The sequence below is a fragment of the Cherax quadricarinatus genome, chromosome 67 (assembly GCF_038502225.1).
Source record: "Cherax quadricarinatus isolate ZL_2023a chromosome 67, ASM3850222v1, whole genome shotgun sequence".
In the NCBI taxonomy this organism is placed as follows: Eukaryota; Metazoa; Arthropoda; class Malacostraca; order Decapoda; family Parastacidae; genus Cherax; species Cherax quadricarinatus.
Window position 1 is genome coordinate 4810096 of NC_091358.1, and position 23449 is coordinate 4833544.

The 23449-nt window shown below is 39.8% G+C and overlaps 1 protein-coding gene across 3 annotated transcripts in view; it reads left to right on the forward strand.

Annotated features, from left to right (window-relative positions):
• The window catches only part of LOC128699615 (glutaminyl-peptide cyclotransferase), a 41967-nt gene extending 19728 nt beyond the window's left edge, over window positions 1-22239 (forward strand). Inside the window, exons 2-6 of one of the 3 annotated variants that reach the window (XM_053792339.2) lie at window positions 7610-7753; window positions 15570-15839; window positions 18680-18844; window positions 20379-20589; window positions 21546-22239. In XM_053792339.2, coding sequence (XP_053648314.2) covers window positions 7610-7753; window positions 15570-15839; window positions 18680-18844; window positions 20379-20589; window positions 21546-21697 — 942 coding nt within the window. In that variant the 3' untranslated portion in view covers window positions 21698-22239. The remainder of the gene's footprint in view (window positions 1-7609; window positions 7754-15569; window positions 15840-18679; window positions 18845-20378; window positions 20590-21545) is intronic. The other 2 variants (XM_053792340.2, XM_070099342.1) reach the window with 2 other exon arrangements.
• The last annotated feature ends 1210 nt before the right edge of the window (window positions 22240-23449 follow it).

Here is a 23449-nt window from a genome sequence, read left to right on the forward strand (position 1 = left end):
GTTTAACTCTTGCAACACTTCACTGTGAGTTTAACCCTTGCAACACTTCACTGTGAGTTTAACCCTCGCAACACTTCACTGTGAGTTTAACCCTTGCAACACTTCACTGTGAGTTTAACCCTTGCAACACTTCACTGTGAGTTTAACCCTTGCAACACTTCACTGTGAGTTTAACTCTTGCAACACTTCACTGTGAGTTTAACCCTTGCAACACTTCACAGTGAGTTTAACCCTTGCAACACTTCACTGTGAGTTTAACCCTTGCAACACTTCACTGAGTTTAACCCTTGCAACACTTCACTGTGAGTTTAACTCTTGCAACACTTCACTGTGAGTTTAACCCTTGCAACACTTCACTGTGAGTTTAACCCTTGCAACACTTCACTGTGAGTTTAACCCTTGCAACACTTCACTGTGAGTTTAACTCTTGCAACACTTCACTGTGAGTTTAACCCTTGCAACACTTCACTGAGTTCAACCATTGCATCACTTCACTGTGAGTTTAACTCTTGCAACACTTCACTGTGAGTTTAACCCTTGCAACACTTCACTGTGAGTTTAACCCTTGCAACACTTCACTGAGTTTAACCCTTGCAACACTTCACTGTGAGTTTAACCCTTGCAACACTTCACTGTGAATTTAACTCTTGCAACACTTCACTGTGAGTTTCTCTTGCAACACTTCACTGTGAGTTTAACCCTTGCAACACTTCACTGTGAGTTTAACCCTTGCAACACTTCACTGTGAGTTTAACCCTTGCAACACTTCAGTGAGTTTAACCCTTGCAACACTTCACTGTGAGTTTAACCCTTGCAACACTTCACTGTGAGTTTAACCCTTGCAACACTTCACTGTGAGTTTAACTCTTGCAACACTTCACTGTGAGTTTAACTCTTGCAACACTTCACTGTGAGTTTAACTCTTGCAACACTTCACTGTGAGTTTAACCCTTGCAACACTTCACTGTGAGTTTAACCCTTGCAACACTTCACTGTGAGTTTAACCCTTGCAACACTTCACTGTGAGTTTAACCCTTGCAACACATCAATGTGAGTTTAACCCTTGCAACACTTCACTGTGAGTTTAACTCTTGCAACACTTCACTGTGAGTTTAACTCTTGCAACACTTCACTGTGAGTTTAACTCTTGCAACACTTCACTGTGAGTTTAACCCTTGCAACACTTCACTGAGTTTAACCGTTGCAACACTTCACTGTGAGTTTAACCCTTGCAACACTTTACTGTGAGTTTAACCCTTGCAACACTTTACTGTGAGTTTAACCCTTGCAACACTTTACTGTGAGTTTAACTCTTGCAACACTTCACTGTGAGTTTAACTCTTGCAACACTTCACTGTGAGTTTAACTCTTGCAACACTTCACTGTGAGTTTAACCCTTGCAACACTTCACTGTGAGTTTAACCTTTGCAACACTTCACTGTGAGTTTAACCTTTGCAACACTTCACTGAGTTTAACCCTTGCAACACTTCACTGTGAGTTTAACCCTTGCAACACTTCACTGTGAGTTTAACTCTTGCAACACTTCACTGTGAGTTTAACTCTTGCAACACCACTGTGAGTTTAACCCTTGCAACACTTCACTGAGTTTAACTCTTGCAACACTTCACTGTGAGTTTAACCCTTGCAACACTTCACTGTGAGTTTAACCCTTGCAACACTTCACTGTGAGTTTAACCCTTGCAACACTTCACTGTGAGTACAACCCTTGCAACACTTCACAGTGAGTTTAACCCTTGCAACACTTCACCGTGAGTTTAACCCCATGCAACACTTCACCGTGAGTTTAACCCTTGCAACACTTCAACGTGTTTAACCCATGCAACACTTCACCTTGAGTTTAACCCCATGCAACACTTCACCGTGAATTTAAGCCCTTGCAACACTTCACCGTGAGTTTAACCCTTACAACACTTCACCGTGAGTAAACCCATGCAACACTTCACCGTGAGTTTAACCCTTGCAACACTTCACCGTGAGTTTAACCCTTGCAACACTTCACTGTGAGTTTAACCCCATGCAACACTTCACCGTGAATTTAAGCCATTGCAACACTTCACCGTGAGTTTAACCCATGCAACACTTCACTGTAAAATGGTAGTGTTACCGACAAGATGTGGAAAGACACTATAACTCCTAATTTTATTTTTACAAGCACCAAAGACTATATATAATCACTTAGTCATTGGCTTATTAATCTTAAAGATAGTCTTAAGTTTGCCCGAAATGCTCTGTATATTATGGGGATTTCTGCATTCACATCTGTATAAACATTTTATCATGGTTAAATATATGTCATATTCCACATTACCGTAACTGGTTGTATCACATTTTGAAACAATGTACTTCAAGTTTGAGTTAATATGAATTTGATAACTATATAAATATCTGGGAAATACGATGTATTTATTGGAAAAACTGAGCGTTGTAAAAACCACCGTCGCACATGCTTAAATCTGCTAAGCCTTCAAAATTTTATCAGTGCAGTTCAGATAGAAGGCAATGCAAATTTATTTGCAAGAAACAACATACCAGGAGGGCCCCGCTTTACAGCGTTTCGCTAATGCAGCAGTTTTCAATTATACCTATTCTTCATATATTCAGACTTCATACAATAAATATATTCACCACTCACTAAGATATTTTATGGTAAGCGATGTTTACTCTGTATATATATAACCTTATAACTTAGTGGAATGCAGCACTATGGCCCCCATATAATACAATGCACATATTCTTAAATATATGTACATACATATGGCACTGCTACTTAGGTAAATAATTTTTTTTACACGGAGCCTAGAGAAAGTTGCATAACTTGAGGAGACGGTGAGGACGCCAAATTATGCTAGGAATTAGCAACTACTAAATATAGATTACGATAGTCCGTACTGTTGACGGGCAGGAAACACAGAACGATGTAGATAACTTTGGATAGAGAAGTGAGTACATTTTGTCTGATGAAACAGCGCCCACTGGGAAAGTGAAAGTGAAACTGTGATGAGTCAAACGGGTTCTCAATACTCACCACTTGAAGTCTGTAGACTTTTCAAGTGGTTGCAGTTCACCTGTATACTAACACCAAAAATATTTTGACCACTAAAATAGATTAAACTAAAGGTATATATCGAGATATATACACCTTGGTTGTATATGCCGTGCGATGTTAGCCATTATTAAGTAAGCTTATTCAGGTATACACAAATACAGTTACATAGATTATCATACATAGCAGCATATGTGTAAATTACCTAGTCCTAGGGTAACCCAAAAAGTTAGACAGTGACTTATTTCCATTGGGATTTGTTAAATTTGAGTTACATTTCGAACATCGAAGACTAGACACTGATAAAAGGGAAATTAACCATTGATCAATCACTTTGCAAAAAGGGACTATAGTATGTAGGTAAATAAGACTAAAGCAAACTTAGCTTGAAGGTTAAGTAAGAACAATGCTAGATTTACCCCTCACATTTAATATGCTAAATCATCAAGCACACAGGAAGAGGAAGAAGTACTTCCGAAAGCAATACCCCTGTGCCAGTAGTTTACCAGATGAAGCTATTGAAACAAGAACATTGCTGAACATTAAGTACAACTTAAAGACCTACTTAAGCTAAATAGAACAGCGAGGACATTATTAAAAGTCACAGACTTCCTGGGTGTCAAGGGCAGAAGGGCTGCGTTGATGCACTGTTCGGATGACGGTTCATTTTATAGAAATTGTCCCAGTAAAAGCTTGTTCACTGCACCGTCTCGTTTTATAGAAACTGTTGCAATAAATGCTTCTACATCTGTGCAACGTGCCTTCACTGCTGTCGGCAGTACATATGGATTTATCCATTTCGAAGATACGAGGGGATATATATGTCGTGCCGAATAGGTTAAACTGATCAATTAGCAAGAACTCATTCAAAATTAAGTCCTTTCTAAAATTTTCTATTTTCATTTATATCAATGTAAAAAATAATTTTGTACCAAAAGAACCTTAGAAAGCTTACCTAACCTTATTATAACAAGCGCAATTTACTTTAGCTTAATCCAACTAAATATATTTTAGAGAAATTTACAATAATTTAATAATAAACACAGTGAAGTATATTTTTTTTGTTACGTTCAGAATATTTTTGGGAAATTATTGCATACACAAATTTTCGCTTGCTTTATTCGGCAAGAACGTTGCTATTAAGCCAAATTCGCAAGTTTTTTATCTATTCGGCACGACATATATACTTATATATATATATATATATATATATATATATATATATATATATATATATATATGTCGTGCCGAATATGTAAAACTGGTCAATTACCAAGAACTCATTTAAAATTAAGTCCTTTCTGAAATTTTCTCTTATACGTTTAAAGATATATTTTTTTCATTAACGTTAATGTAAAATTTTTTTATTTTTCACCAAAAGAATCTTAGAAAACTTACCTAACCTTATTATAACAAGAGCAATTTATTTTAGCCTAACCCAACTAAATATATTTTAAATACGTTTACAGTAATTTAGTACTCAACAAACACAATCAAATATATTTTTTTCGTTAGGTTCAGAATGATTTTGGCGAAATTATTGCATACACAAATTTTCACTTGTCCTATATGGCAAGATGAGCGTTGCTATTTAAGCCAAGAACGGAAGTTTTGCCTATTTGGCACGACATATATATATTATATATATATATATATATATATATATATATATATATATATATATATATATATATATTATATATATATATATATATATATATATATATATATATATATATATTATATTATTATTATTATCACACTGGCCGATTCCCACCAAGGCAGGGTGGCCCGAAAAAGAAAAACTTTCACAATCATTCACTCCATTATATATATATATATATATATATATATATATATATATATAATATATATATATATATATAATATATATATATATATATATATATATATATATATATAAATTATTTATTTATTTTTATTTATTTATTTTTATTTATTTTCATTTATTTATTTATTTTTATTTATTTATTGCAGCAGCAAGAAATTCTCAAGATAAAATACTAACATACGCAAACGGGTAGTTTTATGTATTATTTTAGAGTATTATTGGTAATGCTAAGTTCGCCAACTGATGAATGAGATCATGGTCAACTAGTTTATTAAGTAACTAGAGTAGCTGCAGCATTAGACAACGAGCTCTCCAGGGGAATGACTTGACATAATGCTCACTGTCCCTCGTCAACCCTCAGCCAAGTCAACGTTCAAGTCTCCCGTTATGTACCATTTTACATTTTCACTATTTAATAAATACTCAGGATGGCTAAAAGATGTCGCTACCGGGTCTTCTGTACATCGTACCTATCAAACATATTTTTTAATTTTTTACCACTTGTAATTTAATGCATTCAGATAGTTGGGTTCTTCCTTAAAAAATATCCTACACATTGATGTGCTTCTTATATCAGCCAAATCACTAAACTTGTGAACCTCAAGGGAGGTTCATTGATGTTGGTGAGGGGCTCTTGATCCAGGGAATTTGATCTGTGCTCCTGTTCCCTGAATTAAGCCTGAATACCTTCCATACCCCACAGGCGCTGTATAATTCCTATGGGTTTAGCGCTCCCCATGATAATGAGATTAGGCTAGGTAAGGTTCGTCAGGAAACAGGACAAGTGTTTCCTGACGCTGGTCTTAGATGCTGACCCGCCGTTGGGGCTTTTGGTCATCTGACTGAGGCCTTCCGCTGGCTTACCGGTCCACCCCTTTAAAAATTATGGTCATAGTTATAACCAACATCTTACTGATATAATAATAACTAGTTAAACTGAAAGTTTGTTTAGATTAGGATAATTTTGTATATTTAATCACCAATAATATAAATGTATAAACAGGGAGAGTAACAGCGGCAGGGGTTAACCCCCAAGATATTCCCTTGTGACATAATTTGTCGAGAACCTAACGCTCGTTATGTACGGTGCCAGAAGCTAGTTACAAAACGCAAAATGATGCAGATTTCCGACTTTATTGTTTCACAGAACCTGATACCTTGGGCATTTTTTTTTTTTTTGTAGCTTATGTACACCTCCCCCCCTCCCACACCATACGCAGCAAGTGCAAAGTCATGGAGTTTGGGGAAGGACAAAGAGGACCAAAGACGGAGTACAACCTAGGGGATCAAAGGCTGGAAAATTCACTCAAGGAAAAGTATAGGCGCACATCAACCAAATTACTAACACATATGGACGCCTGGCAAACCTAAGAATAGCGTTTCGACATCTAAGTAAGGAGTCATTCATGACATTATACACCGTGTACGTCAAGCCCTTATCGGAGTATACAGCACCAGTATGAAACCCACACGGGGTCAAACACATCAAGAAATTAGAGAGAGTGCAAAGGTTTGCAGTAACACTAGTCCTCGAGGAGAGGTTAAAGGAAGTCAAACTGACGATGCTGGATGACAGGATAACGACATATAAAATACTGAGAGGCATTGACAAAGTGGATAGGGGCAGAATGTTTCAGATGTGACACAAGGGGTCACAGCTGGAAGCTGAAAACTCAGATGAGTCAGAGATGTTAGGAAGTATTTCTTCAGTTATAGAGTTGAGGAAGTGGAACAATCTGGAGAGTGATATAGTGGGGCAGGATCCATACAAAGCTTTAAGAAAAGGTTCGATAAAGCTCATGGAGAAGGGAGAGAGTGAATCTAATAGCAACAAGTGAAGAGGCAGGGCCAGGAGCTATGACTCGACCCCTGCAGCCACAAATAGGTGAGCATGCACCCCCCCCCCACACACACCTGTGACGAGCGGGGTCCCATATGGGTCGGTCCTAGGACCAGTGCTATTTCTGGTATATGTGAATAACCTGATGGAAGGGTTAGACTCAGAAGTGTCCCTGTTCGCAGATGATGTGAAGTTAATGAGGAGAATTAAATCAGATGAGGACCAGGCAGGACTTCAAAGAGACTTGGACAGGATGGACATCTGGTCCAATAACTGGCTTCTCGAATTTAACCCCGCCAAATGCAAAGTCATGAAGATTGGGGAAGGGCAAAGAAGACCGCAGACAGAGTATAGGCTAGGTGGCTAAAGACTGCAAACCTCGCTCAAGGAGAAAGATCTTGGGGTGAGTATAACGCCGAGCATGTCTCCGGAAGCACGCATCAACCAGATAACTGCTGTAGCACACGGGTGCCTGGCAAACCTGAGAACAGCATTCCGATACCTTAGTAAGGAATCGTTCAAGACACTGTACACCGTGTACGTCAGGCCCATACTGGAGTATGCAGCACCAGTTTGGAACCCACTCTTGATCAAGCACGTCAAGAAATTAGAGAAAATGCAAATGTTAGCGACAAGGTTAGTTCCAGAGCTAAAGAGAATGTCCTATGATGACACTGGAGGACAGGAGGGTTAGGGGAGACATGATAACGACATACAAAATACTGTATGGAATAGACAAGGTGGACAGACAGGATATTCCAGAGAGGAGACACAGAAACAAGGGGTCACAATTGGAAGTTGAAGACCCAGATGAGTCAAAGGGATGTTTATAAGCATTTGGCTATTTTTCAGGAGCATCACGAAGGTATTGGTCTGAGTGATTCAGAACTGGAAGCTATCTCCAGACTGAGTGATATGAAGCACTTCAAAAGTCTCCTCAAGCCCATTCTCGTGCCTCGTGTTGTGGGATCAGAAAATCATGCAAATGTTAGAAAAGTAAGTTATTTAACTTTTTTTTACTGTATTGCTAAATAAATTTCTTTGTTCATATTCGGTTTCTAACAGTTTTTAGTATGCATGCACTTATTAAGAAAGATTATTGGTTTTTAATTAGTTTTGAGTAACCAATAATAATTTTTCTAGTTAAATTTAATACAGAATTGTATTAAGAATTGTTGTCCCTTTCACTTCAGCAACTGCAATTTTTGTATGCTAAGGAATTCTACCTCTTGTGGTAACCAGGGACTCAGACACAGGAAAGAACAAAAGGACTTTGTCTTGAATATTCTCCTTGAGGCTGAGTGTTTATTATTGATTAATGTAAATATGGAGAAATGACTGTTTTGTCACTCTGTTACTGTATACCTTTGAACCAATGACACCTACCTCCGGTTAATATTAATTATATGTATTAATATTGAGAGGGGCTTGGACTTCCAGCAGGCATGCGTGAGCGTGTTTGATAGGAGTGAATGGAGGCAAATGGTTTTTAATACTTGACGTGCTGTTGGAGTGTGAGCAAAGTAACATTTATGAAGGGATTCGGGGAAACCGGCAGGCCGGACTTGAGTCCTGGAGATGGGAAGTACAGTGCCTGCACTCTGAAGGAGGGGTGTTAATGTTGCAGTTTAAAAACTGTAGTGTAAAGCACCCTTCTGGCAAGACAGTGATGGAGTGAATGATGGTGAAAGTTTTTCTTTTTTGGGCCACCCTGCCTTGGTGGGAATCGGCCAGTGTGTTAATAAAAATAAATAATAGTGTAAATAATGGTGAAAGTGTTTTTTTCAGGTCGCCTCTCCTTGATGGGAGATGGCCAGCGTGTTAAAAATGTTTTAACGACTGACATTTTGTTACTTTTCTCTGAAAATGTAATGGTTTAGAAGTGGGTGACATTTTTATTTTTATTAGTTTTAAAGAACAGTAGATGCATCACTGAAATTAGAGAAAGTATCATATTAAACAGAATAGATACCCTTATAAATTACAGCCTCTTCAAGGGGGGCTCCTTGGCGTGGTGAAGAGGCTCTTGGTCTGAGGAATTACACCTGTTGGTCTCCTTCCTCAGACTGAACCTAATTACCCCCCAATGCCCCGTTCCCTATCCCATCCTCCCCTTTTTCCTTTCCTCCTCCTCCTCCCCACCCCTCCCTTTTGTCCTTCCTTTTTGGCCTTTGGGATTCCCCCCCCCACAGGCACGCTAGTTCCTAGGTAGGGGAAAGGGTACCGGGGTCCATCCCATTCCGTTGAGGTTCTTGGCGGTGGCGTAGTTTGCCGTGGAATCTGGATTGCCTGGGGATGTCCCGATCCCTCTCCGGTATCCCGGAGGGTGGCTTTGGGTGTCTCTCGGGCGACGGGTGTATCTCTGGAAGCCACCTTTCGGATTCCGGGGGTGGTGGCCGAAGGAGGTATGCTTTGTGGCAGATTTCCGGCCGCCCTCTCTCTTGTCCACCGAGGTAGCTCGGCAGATGTGAGGTTGCTATCCCGGATTGCCGGTTTACTGGCATGATGGGTAGGGTATAGCACGGGTTCCATGCTGCATCTGCGCTACTTGCGGTGCTGAAGTCCTCTTGGGCGCGGAGGGAGATTTCTGACCCTTTCATTCCTCCTAGGAACTATCCCTCCCTGGTCCCCCCTTTTTTTCTTTTTTTTTATTTTTATTTTCTTTCTTTTTTTTTTCTTAAAAATAAAAAGAAAGAAGTAACCTAACCATGGCAGCCCTAGTCCATGAACCTGCTACCCCCGGGCCCCTTCTTGATACCGCACCCCGTTCTGACCCCGCCTCGTCTTTGGACCACTCTTCGGACACTCCTCATGCCTCTGTACCTCTTGCCGGTGCTGTTTCCTCACCCGCTTCAGGTACTGAGGCCTCGACTGACTCCTTCGATTTATCTGGCCTTCGCTCTCCTCTGACTATGCTTCCGGCCTCTCCCTCTACGGTGTGGCAATTTTTGAATCGCCGGCCCGTTCCACGTCGGACCAACTCTGGTCCCATGCCTAAACGCCAACGACAATTACCTGCTGATGATACTTCTCCACCTTCTTGTTCTTCTCAGAAAAGATCGAAACGTCCTTCACTACCTAAATTCTTCACTTTATGACCGACTTCCTCTACTGCCTATCTTTCTGACCACAGTATTGGCAAGGCACTCCTACGCCATGTTGGTAAAGATATTTCTTTTCATGTTCTTAAGAGCGGTACGCGCATCATCACCATACAGAATGCTACCCAGGCTCGTGAGCTTTCTCGTCTTTCCCATATCGATACTGTTCCTGTCACTATTGAAAAACATCATTCCCTCAATTCTTGTAGTGGTACCGTCATTCTGCCCCATACCATAGTTCAACAAAATTTCCAGACATTTGACACTGACATTCTTGAACAGCTGGAACTCCAAGATCTCCCAATCCTCAAGGTAGACACTTATGTTCTTCCTGCCCGCAGGCGGAGACGATACCCTAGCAATGTGGCTCGTTTAACTTTTGACAGCTGTGAACTCCCATCCTCAGTTTATGTAGCAGGACATTGGTTACAAGTTCGAAAGGTGATCCCTACACCACAACAGTGTAGAAATTGCTGCCGATTTGGCCATCCAGCGAAATATTGCAGATCTATCGCCGAATGCCTGGTCTGTGGTGCCGATGACCATTCTAATATGTCTTGCAATCGACCTCCCTCTTGCCTTAATTGTCATGAGGTTCACCCTTTGTACTCTCGCCGTTGTCAAGTCTACTTAAACGAGCGCGAAATCCGTTACCTCAAAGAGGCAGAAGGTCTCCTTTATGCCATGGCAGTTTCTCATCTCTGCCTCCAAGGAAGACTACCTCGTGTTTCTTATTCCCATGTTTCAAAACGTCCCCCCACTTCTGGGATCCCATCTTCTGTACCCACCTCTGTGGTTACCTCTCCCATAGTCACTCCTGTATCTAATTCTTTTGCTGTCCTAGGCTCAGACATCCCTACTTCAACGCCTCAGTCTGATCTCGCTTCTTCGTGTTCTCCCTCACAAGCCTCAGTAGCGACGAGATCTCGTATGACACCTCCTCCTAATCGTCCCTCTACTTCTTAGAAGTCAAAAAAAGGTCCGTTAACACCTCCTACCCATCTTCCACCTCCTCATTTTACCTTCCCTGTCTCTGTACCTGGTTCTTCCCCTCTCACTGGCTCTGTTACAAGTGTAGAGGTTCACCCTCCTCCTCGTACTATACCTTCTTCCCCTGTTCCCTCCCAAGTTTCTTCCCCTTCTGCCACCTCCCAGGTTTCTGATTCTTCTGTCCCCTTCCACGCTTCTCCAGTTCCCTCCACCCTTTGGCCCCCTCCCTACCTTGGTACAGTCCATTACAGTTCTAATCTTTACTCATCCTCCCCCTAACATTTCCAATATTGTCTCCCATACGATGTCTCTGAATTCCAGAACACTTGAAGCAATCTCTGAATATATTGCAGAGACCAAACCATCAATGGACACTGATCCACCCTCCGTTCCTTCTCTCTCCTCTGCTCCATCTGCGCAACTCCTTGATTCACAGCGCACCATTCCTTCGCTGCTTGAACGTTTTCCACTGCCTCCGCATGTGGACTTTTCTAACCCCTCTAGTCCGTAGGAACCCTTACCTGCGGATTTCAGGTATCTTTATCATTGCCAATCATGGCCTATTTACAGTGGAATATACGCGGCCTCAGGGGTAATCGGGGTGAGCTTCAGATGTTACTCTCCCAGTTTTCCCCTGTTGGTGTTTGCTTACAGGAACCAAAATTACACTCTGCTGTTATCTCTCCCATCTCAGGCTATAATTTATTGTATTCTTCAGATCCTTTTCCTGATGGGACCTTTAATGAAAGTGCCCTTCTTCTACGCAGATATTCCGTACCATCAGCTATTTGTTCGTACTTCGCTGCATTACACAGCAGCCCGTATCCACTTGCATAGGTGGTATACGCTCTGTTCTTTATATCTCTCTCCTTCTCGGGCATTATCTATTCCGGATATTGCCTTTCTTGTTTCGTCATTACCGCCACCAATTCTGTTACTTGGCGATTTTAATTCCCACCATTTTCTCCGGGGGGGTTCTCACTGTGATTCCCGTGGCATTCAGTTAGAGGCTTTTCTTGCCACCCACCCCCTCCATGTTTTAAATACAGGTACTCGCACCCATTTTGATCCTCGGACTCACATTCTCTTGCATCGATCTCTCAGTCTGCTCTTCCTCCGCCGCATTAGACTTCACTTGGTCTGTTCTTCCGGACTTACATGACAGCGATCATTTCCCAATCATTCTTACTTCCCCTTCATAATCACCACCTCTTCGCATCCCACGCTGGCAATTTGATCAAGCAAATTGGAACCTTTACTCACACCTAACTGTTTTTAGAGAGGTTCCTTCTTCGTCCTCCATCGATGAGCTTTTACACTTCTTCTCGTCCTCCGTTTTAACCGCAGCTTCTAATTATATACCCCAAACTTCGGGCAGGCATTCTCAGAAATGCGTGCCTTGGTGGTCTCCTGCTTGTGCTCGTGCAGTACGTTTGAAACGTGCTGCATGGGGCAGGTACCGGTACAATAGAACCACAGAGAGACTTCTTGATTTTAAGCAGAAGCGTGCGATCGCTCGCCGTGTCATCCGTGATGCTAAATGCACTTGCTGGCGAGATTATGTCTCCACCATCACCTCTGCTTCCTCTATGAGTGCAGTCTGGAAAAAAGTATGAAAACTGAGTGGTAAATATTCTCCTGACCCGGCTCCTTTTCTGCGGGTTGCCGGTGTTGATATAGCCAACCCACTAGATGTTGCCAATGAAATTGACAATCATCTGGTCCGTATTTCTCAGGGGCTCCATCTATGCCCCTCATTTCTTTCCTCAAAGTCTGCCAGAGAGTTAGCACCCTTGGACTTTTCTTCTCTCAGAGAAGAACAGTATAATGTGCCTTTTACACTTCAAGAACTGGAGGAAACACTCTCAGCTTGCCGATCATCGGCAGCTGGGTCCGACGACATTCATATTCATATGCTACAACATTTACATCAGTCAGCCCTTGCAGTCCTATTACGCCTTTACAATCTTATTTGGTCACAAGGAGTTCTTAAACAGCTGTGGAAATTCGCCATTGTTCTCCCTTTCTGCAAACCAGGCACTACGGGACATGAAGCCTCCTACTATCATCCCATTGCTCTTACCAGTGCAGTTTGCAGTGATGGAACGCCTAGTAAATAGACGTTTAGTGTGGTATTTAGAGATACACAACAGTCTCTCCACTCGTCAATATGGCTTTCGTAAGGGACGTTCTACCATAGACCCCTTACTACGCTTGGATACGTATGTTCGTAATGCCTTTGCGAATAACCACTCAGTTATTGCCATATTTTTTGACCTTGAGAAGGCATATGACACAACTTGGAGGTATAATATTTTAGCCCAAGCCCACTCCTTAGGTCTTCGAGGCAATCTACCATCCTTCCTTAAGAACTTTTTAACTGACAGGCATTTCCGTGTTCGAGTTAATAATGTGCTCTCCCCGGACTTTACCCAAGCTGAAGGTGTCCCCTAGGGATGTGTTCTGAGCACAACACTTTTTCTCCTTGCTATTAATGATTTGGCCTCTAGTCTTCCATCAAATATTTGGTCATCACTCTATGTTGATGACTTCGCTATTGCCTGTGCAGGCGCTGACTGTCACCTCATTACAGTTTCTCTCCAGCATGCAGTCGACCGTGTTTCCAATTGAGCCACCACACATGGGTTTAAATTTTCCAGCACTAAAACCCACCAAATTACTTTCACTAGACGGTCTGTCATCTCCGATCATCCTTTGTACCTCTATGGCTCCCGTATCCCTGAACATGATAGTCAAGTTTCTGGGCCTCCTCTTTGACCGTAGGTTATCCTGGAAACCTCACATTACCTCTCTGAAGGCAACTTGTCACAGCCGGCTGAACCTTCTTAAAACCCTTGCTCATCTTTCATGGGGAGCTGATCGTCGAACCCTCCTTCGCCTACATTCCACCCTCATTTTATTGAAACTTGATTATGGTGACCAGATCTATTCAGCGGCATCTCCTGCTACTCTCTCTAGCCTTAACCCCATTCATCACCAAGGATTACGTTTATGCCTTGGGCTTTTCGCTCTTCCCCTGTCGAGAGCCTCTATGCAGAAGCGAACGTTCCATCCTTATCCAATCGCCGTGATGCCTATTGCCTTCGCTACTATGTATGCTCTCATGATCTCCGCAATCCTTCCATTTATAGAATGGTCACTGATATTAGTAGACATTCTTTATTTGTTCGCCGCCCCTGTTTACTCCGTCCCTTCTCTCTTCGCCTTCATTCGCTCTTGTCTTTTCTTCAATTACCACCTTTCTATGTTCATGTAGCATCTCACTTTTCCCTACCCCCCTGGGAAGTACCAGCTGTTCGAGTCTGTTCTTTCTCTCTCCCTTGCTTGAAAGCCCAACTGTCTACGGTCGCTTCCCGCTCTCTTTTTCTTGACCACTTCCACTCTCATTCTCATGCCATTGCTGTGTACACAGATGGCTCTAAGTCTTCTGACGGCGTAGGATTCGCAGCATTGTTTCCGGACAGCGTCATACGAGGGCATTTACTATCTTCGGCTAGTATTTTTACTGCTGAATTGTATGCCATCCTTGCAGTACTTATCCGTATTGCATCTATGCCTGTGTCATCATTTGTGGTTGTCTCAGACTCCCTAAGTGCTTTACAGGCTATACAGAAATTTGATACACCTCACCCCTTAGTCCTCCGTATCCAACTTTGGCTACGCCGCATCTTTACCAAGCATAAAGATATTGTTTTTTGTTGGGTCCCTGGACATGTTGACGTACAGGGTAATGAACAGGCAGACACTGCTGCGCGGTCAGCAGTACATGACCTACCAGTTTCATGTAGAGGTATTCCATTTACAGACTATTTTGCTGCAATGTCTTCCCAACTTCACACCCGTTGGCAACAACGTTGGTCTACTATGCTCGGCAACAAACTTCAATCTATTAAACCGAGTATAGGTTACTGGCCGTCTTCTTATCACCAGTGTCGAGGTTGGGAGACTACTCTCTCCCGTCTTCGCATTGGCCATACTCGTCTTACTCATGGATATCTCATGGAGAGGCGCCCTGCTCCTCTCTGTGAGAATTGCCAAGCTCCATTATCAGTCAGCCACATTCTGATGGACTGCCCACTTTATCAACAAGCACGCAGAATTTACCTCCGTCGTCGTCTTCGCTCCGCTGCTCTCTCTTTACCTTCCCTTCTCGCTGATGGACCCACCTTTCATCCGGACTCTCTCATTGACTTTTTGACAACAACTGACTTACTTCACAAATTCTGATACCTTCAGCCCTTTCTACTTCAATCTCTTGCTACCCTCTACCCCCGTACTATCCCCTGCCCCGCTGTTTTCTGTAACCTACTGATCATCCTTCCTCCCTTCTGCCATCCAATACCCTCGCTTCCTTCCCTACCCTGCAGCGCTGCATAGCCCTTGTGGCTTAGCGCTTCTTTTTTATTATAATAATAATAATAATATGAATTACAGTACTGTACTTCCCTAGTGAAGGAATCTCATTCCAAGATAGTTCAGGAGTGTAGATTAAGCTAATGTACAGTGCTAAATACTTGTTGTCATTTTATAAATATTTGTCCAGAGCAACAGTGAAAGAGTAGTTTCACAGAGTAAGTTACTTTCCAGTATCTTTGGTATTTTGCTGTTATTTCCAGTACCTTTGCTAGTACAGTATACTAATTGTAATTTTAATACTGTGCTAAATAAATTTTATTTTAATGTAATTATTTTCTTTCCAGCATCTTGTAACTACTATGCGTGATCTTGGATGGACAGTTGAAGAAAGTCCGTTTGACGATAATACTCCATTGGGTCGAAAAACTTTCACAAATGTTATAGCTACTTTAAACCCAAATGCACCTCGCCATTTAATCTTGGCTTGCCACTATGATTCTAAATTTGACCGTGAGGGCACTTTCATTGGTGCCAGTGATTCTGCTGTTCCTTGTGCAATGATGCTGAACCTTGCTAAAGTGATGCAAGTCAGCCTTAATAAAAACCGTGAAGCTGTAAGTAACATACTGTATATAGTGGTTCAAAGTGATGTCGTTTTATTAAATAGAAAATGTAAGATGTTGTTCATAGCCTGAAACTTTTTGTTTTAAGAATGTTTAAATGTATGTCCTTTGATAAATTGTTCACTGGAAACTCTCCTTCAATGAGGAAATAGTTATGTACACTTACCCTGTCTATAGTATTTTTAAATATGAAGCCTTCAGGAGTATTGTAAGTACAGTATTTGTTAATTAAATTACACGTGATGATCTGACTGAAGAGAGCATTCAAATACCACCAGAAGATTAACTTTAGATAACCCATCAAAGCAAAGTTGTATTCCTTTTTTCTAGTGGAGTCCTTAAATGGTTGACTTAAACTGATTTTTTATTGTACCTATTTACTACTCAGTGAACATGGGCAGGGAGTTGCAAAAACTTGCTCATATGTTTCACTGTGCCTAGGAATTGCATATAGGACCTTTGTGTTGTGAGTAAATGACCTAGATCTTAAGTGGTGCTATAATATGCATTTTTAATAGAGTAAGCAACTTCTTCCTTCATGTAAAGTAAAAGGACACAAGTGCAGCTCATGTGACATTTTATTGTGGCAACGTTTTGCTCTCCTGGAGCTTTATCTAGCTTTATCAAGTAACGGCTTGATAAAGCTCCTGGAGAGTGAAACATTGCCACAATAAAATGTCACATTAGTTGCACTTGTGTCCTTTTACTTTACATATTGTCAGTAATTCTACCAACATTAATACAATCTTCCTTCATGTTAATGGTTTTATTGGTTACCTGGAGTTTATCTGGAGAGTTCTGGGGGTCAACGCCCCCGCAGCCCGGTCTGTGACCAGGCCTCATGGTGGAACAGGGCCTGATCAACCAGGCTGTTACTGCTGGCTGCACGCAATCCAACGTATGAGCCACAGCCCGGCTGGTTAGGTACCGACTTTATGTGCCTGTCCAGTGCCTGCTTGAAGACAGCCAGGGGTCTATTGGTAATCCCCCTTATGTATGCTGGAAGGCAGTTGAACAGTCTTGGGCCCCTGACACTTATTGTGTTGTCTCTTAGCATGCTAGTGACACCCCTGTTTTTCATTGGGGGGATGTTGCATCGTCTGCCGAGTCTTTTGCTTTCGGAGAGAGAGTGATTTTCGTGTGCAAGTTTGGTACTAGTCCCTCTAGGATTTTCCAGGTGTATATAATCATGTATCTCTCCTGCCTGCGTTCCAGGGAGTACAGGTTCAGGAACTTCAAGCGCTCCCAGTAATTGAGGTGTTTTATCTCCGTTATGCGTGCCGTGAAGGTTCTCTGTACATTTTCTAGGTCAGTAATTTCACCTGCCTTGAAAAGTGCCATTAGTGTGCAGCAATATTCCAGCCTAGATAGAACAAGTGACCTGAAGAGTGTCATCATGGGCTTGGCATCCCTAGTTTTGAAGGTTCTCATTATCCATCCTGTCATTTTTCTAGCAGATGCGATTGATACAGTGTTATGGTCCTTGAAGGCAAGATCCTCCGACATGATCACTCCCAGGTCTTTGACGTTGGTGTTTCGCTCTATTATGTGGCTGGAATTTGTTTTATACTCTGAAGTTTTAATTTCCTCAATGTTTACCATATCGGAGTAATTGAAATTTCTCATCGTTGAACTTCATATTGTTTTCTGCAGCTCATTGAAAGATTTGGTTGATGTCCGCCTGGAGCCTTGCAGTGTCTGCAATGGAAGACACTGTCATGCAGATTCGGGTGTCATCTGCAAAGGAAGACACGGTGCTGTGGCTTGCATCCTTGTCTGTCAGATATGAGGATGAGGAACAAGATGGGAGCGAGTACAGTGCCTTGTGGAACAGAGCTTTTCACCGTAGCCGCCTCAGACTTGACTCTGTTTACTACTACTCTTTGTGTTCTATTTGTGAGGAAGTTATAGATCCACCTACCAACTACCACCTACCAAAGCTATCAAGCATAATGTTTATAAATGTCACCACCCATACCAAACAGAGACTTAAACACAGTAATTTGGGCTTATAGGGTGTAAAGTTATGACATGAAATTAACTCCAGATAAGGTAACTAAATAATTGTGGCAAATACAAATTAGAGCACTATCCAGCTTTACGAATTTAATTTCTTACATCACTAGTTATACCCATCTGCTTAAATATATGGTGGATACTGATAAAAATAAGTAAAATTTGAAGTTAGAAAAATGGAGAATGACACTTCAGGGCACCTGTATTAAAGAAAATGTGCATTTCTCAAAATGATTTATAGTGTTTTCTGGGTGTTTATCAGCCCTTTCTTACATATAGTACATAACTTACAATACTCCCTAGTTCATTTATGTTCTTAGTTAATTTGTTAGTTTAATCTACAGTAATGCAGAGAGAAAAAATAGTCTTTGTTTTCATAGCACTGATGTTGCTTTCCACAGGTCGTCTCAATCATTTAAAAAATCACTTTCTTTGGAGGACAGATTGATGGATTTCTAGATGCTTAATTAAGATATTTTTGTAAACTTAAATAAAATTTGTGACTTCCAATATTGCACTGCTTATAACACCTAAGTGAAGGATACAGTATGTATTTACTTTCCCCAGTGTATCGATGATGGCACAACAAGCTGCATGTTGTAAACTGTTGTTCTTAATTTCCTACTCTTCTGTCAGGAACTGTACACGTATTATTTATGTACCAAAGATTTTGTTACTTTGTTGCAATAAACTTTATTACAGTAGTATTGTTAATTTTGTGAATTTGCTTGACTAGAATACTTAGTAATGTATTCATTTTTGTGTGTATAGTGTTTTGAAATTTCACTAGTGTTCTCATGTATCTTAATTTTCAGCAGTCTGATCTGACATTACAATTTATATTCTTCGATGGAGAGGAGGCTTTCCGTCAGTGGACAGCAGCAGACTCTCTATATGGTGCACGTAATTTAGCCACAAAGCTAGAAGCTAGACTGTATCCTCCGGGTAACAGTGATGGCACCACTTTTCTACATAAAATGGTTGGTAATTGTTTGATGTATGTAATCATCTTTTCTTGTTCACTAGTTATTTCATCCTTAATAATCATAAATCTTTTGCAATTAAATATGTATTCATTTTACATTGGCTTGTTAACTCTAATTGTTATTGCATTTAGAAAATTTATAATTAAAATTATCCTAAACTAAAAATTGTCTTTATTTAGCTAATCTGTACATAGTCAGATCTCTGTTTTGCATTTGTTTGTTTGTGAATTTGCTTTTGAGTTCAGACTTCACTCTTTGAAAGCTATTTTTCACTGGAATTTTTTTTTAGCTTGTATTTTTTCCCTACAGTTATTTTGCCGTCTTTAATTCCTTGTATTTGGCTCTTCACAATTACTTTTTTTCTTTTATAAAATTAAAGAGATTTGGGCTATAATGTTTGCTATATTATTATAATAAACAGTACCACTTTAACCCTTTGACTGTTTTCGACGTATAAATACGTCTTACGAGCCAATGTTTCTGACGTATATATACTCAATAATTCTAGCGGCTTCAAATCAAGTGGGAGAAAGCTGGTAGGCCCACATGTGAGAGAATGGGTCTGTGTGATCAGTGTGCACCACATAAAAAAAATCCTGCAGCACACATTGCGTAATGAGAAAAAAAAAACTGATCGTTTTTTTGGAATAAAACGCCGACTTTGAGGTGTATTTTCGTATAGTATTTATCGTTGTATTCGCGTTTTCTTGGTCTTAGGTGATAAAATGGAAAACATATTACAGAAATAGAGATGATTTTCATTACTTTTATGATGAAAACGACCTTGAAACTGAGCTCAAAGTAGCGGAAATGTTCGATTTTTACCAATGTTCAAGAGTACATAAATCACACCACACGTCCAATACACGTCAACTGGGGAGTCTAATATTCTTTCACTAGTGCACTGATATTATTTATACCATTTTTACAATAATGCAGTCGTCTGCATAACAGTAAATTTTGTATTTTTTTGTATGAATAAAAAATCAAAATAGAAAGCAATAATAATATAAGAGGGGCCTAGAGATGTGACTAATGAACAGAGCATATGTTATTTTAGTGCCACGAATGTCTACCTTGTTTATTCTGGACCCTATTTTGAAATTGGCATCTTTTTTATTTTGCGTGAAATTGGCCAAATTGCCAATTTCTGACCACCATAATGGGTAGTCCAAATTAGTAAATGGGAGGTTTCTTGTACTCAGCTGATAGATAAAATGGAGTTCTAAAGAAATAGCTATGAGTTTGGTCAACTGGAACAATGGAATTGGCTGAAAATTGGGCTCAAAGTCGGCGAAATCGCCGATACGCATATGTCGCCGAGACCGCTAACTTCGCGGGAGCATAATTCCACGAGTTTTCGACCAAATTTCGAACTTTTGGTGTCATTACCATCGGGAAAAGATTCTCTATCATTTCATAAGAAAAAATAATTTTTTTTTTTTTCAAAAATTGAGCGACATAGAATGACAGTTTCAGAGAGGGGCCTGAAACAGTCAAAGGGTTAAATTCTTAAATTGTTTTTCAGGACTTGTTTGTTTTGTTAGATCTCTTGGGGACAAAAGATGTCCAGTTTTCTAGTTACTATAGAAATACTGACCGGTGGTATGCCCGTCTAGTTTCTTATGAACGGCGGCTTAGTGATCTTCAGTTACTTCACCAACGGCCATTTATGTTTAATCAAGGAGGATATTATGGGGCTGGTATAGCAGATGATCACCTTCCCTTTCTTGAGAGAGGTAAGAAAAAGTGAACATTTTTTTAAATTATTGTATTTACTGTGTAATATTTATACCACATTTGTTGAGTAGCATTTAGCAAGAGGCTCTAGACTTCCTTCAGACTAACCCTGAAATGCAATTAAAATAGGATAGCCAAAGGAAGTTAGCATGGCTTAATTTCACTGGGTTCCTTAGGCCCTATAATTCCATGACCCACATCAGTCTACTACTGATATGTTAACAGGGGTATCAGGAGTAAGGAGACCTGCCTGGGACTGAACCCAGGTCCTTCAGCTGTGAGGTGAACTTTCTGCTTAAGACTTCCACTTCCCACTGTAAATTGGAAATGAAGGTTTTGCAAGGTTTCAGCCAGATACAGTATATAAATTTAAGGCAACCGTAACCCAATTTAGAATCTGTTAAGAAATATTTCAGGGGAGCTGTTCAGAAATCCTTTGTTTGTGATCCATGTACAGTATGTCATTGAAGGTGACTAAAGCAGCTGAGGCAGTGGGCTGGTTATCCTTTACTCAATAGAGTATTTAATAATTAAGAAAGGGAATAAGTGTTCTTCAGTATTCACTATAGGATATTTTTCTCTAATTGTCCTCTGAAATACAATCTATCATTGAAAAGCACGAATCAAAATTTTAATTTCTGTTGAATCTGCCGATAGTTTTCTCAGATGTATACTTTGGTTCAGATGTCAAGAATGGCAGCCCAGCATTGTATATACTGTAATATAAATTATTATTGTAATGAAGACTAAGTTCTAAACCCACCAGGGTCATGCAGTACTGCACTATAATATATAAAATTCTTTTCAGTTTCTATAAGAGGATATGGATAAGAATATAATATAGCATTTTAAAATAGAGAACAGTAAAACCCTCCAATATTACTAGATCAAGTTATTTAATTTAAATATAGATGTGCTATACAATTTGCTAATTCTATTTTTATAATTATTTCAGATGTTCCAGTGCTGCATTTGATTCCTGTCCCCTTCCCTTCAGTCTGGCACAAGAACTCTGACAATGAAAGAGCACTTCACTATCCCACTATTGACAACTTAAACAAAATTATACGTGCTTTTGTTGCAGATTATCTACATTTGACCGTCTAGGGATTCGCCCAGAACACTTCTATGCACGATGACCTATAAAATATTTGTTCAGTACTTAAATATATGACACATTGCCCTGAAAAAACTGCATTTAAATTTTTTGCAATTGATTTGACTCCTTTGTTTATAAATCTTACAATATTCCTATATTGTATAATTCAAAAAAATACAATATGTAATTTAATAAATCAATTTATTTGGTTTTGCAGTGTCTCATATGGTCATCAAGGTTGTGTTCTGGAAAGCTTAAGATTTAGTTTCAGCAGAAAACTTATTTTCAAGTATTAGGCTGGTGCTCCTGAAAAAAAAAAAAACATCTAGAGTGGATGATGTATAGTTTATTTGATGATTTTTGGAATGGAAAGGTAGGAGGGTAAATATTCATGCATATTTTTATATTGTATTGTACATAAAAAAAATTCTCATCTCTTGCTCTCCTCTGTGTCTGTGGCCTATTGGTGTTTGAATTCCTTTAAGAAAATGATTTTCATTCCACTTGGTATAAGATTCACAGTTGTACTGTAATAAAGATTTTTAATGTACTTTCTCTTTTTAAAATATAGAAACTTTATAGCTGATCACTGATAATTTAATAAATACAGTAGTACTGTACTACTATAGTACTAATGCTTTTTAAATTGATTAAGCAAAATTACAATATTGAATTTAAAGATGTGAGTACTGCAATCAGCATTTTTGCACCACATGTAATTCTGAATTTAAAAATTAATGGCAGATTAATACAAGTTTTACTTTTTCACTATGTAGCCTGTTCGCTGGTTGTAGCTCATTACCAGCGCTGTATGACCCTAGTGGGTTTAGTGCTTCTTTTTTTATTATAATATTCAAGCTCGTTACAGTAATAATTTTTTTTACACCAGATTCATTTTGCACATGCACTTGTTTATGAGCAATGCAAACCATGTTTGGTGCATTGTAGAATGAAATACTTATTACTTTACCATAATTTTGAAATTAAATTAAGAATTTCACAATATTATGAAAATAACCTTGTACATATAGCACCAGAGACTGATCTAACAACCTCTCATGCAATACCAGTATAGTGACTTGAACTTAGTATACAAAATCTTCACACACTTTCTTTGGTGTCCTATGCAATTTTACTGTCACAACACTATATCTCATTTTATGGATAGGATTATAGATACTTTCTATAGGGTTTCAACAAATTCCATGCGGAGTTGGTTTCTTGTAAAATGCGATTAGGGCAGCAGTGGGGCAGTTACATTCTGACTCTAAACAACAAACAAGAAATAACCTTCGATCAAGCCATATTACCTCTCATTTAGCAAGTGTTACATGGCCTTTGACCTTATTGCTTCTCTATGAATACAGTAAAAACAGAAGAGTTTGTACATTGTAGTATAACTGGTATGGCATGATTTTATGCAAGTGCATCACCGATCTGTCCCCAGTGCTCTTTACACACTTTACTTCAGACATGATGATAGTGACTGCTTCAGAACCAGAGCATCAGTCTCAACATGTTGTATATGCAAACCTAATGTATCTAATTAGTGACAGGTAAATTAAATACATACTGGCTCTGGAATTTGAAACAGCATGAACTGAGGTAGTGTATTAGAAATTAATTTGCAGTTGGCATAGCATTCAACATGAGTAAAGTCCATGTAGGCATTCTGGATTCTTAGTGAACACTGAATACATTCTAGGCTAAATTTTTCTAGTTCTAGGAAAATGACAGGTGGCTTCGTGAAGAAAGTAAAT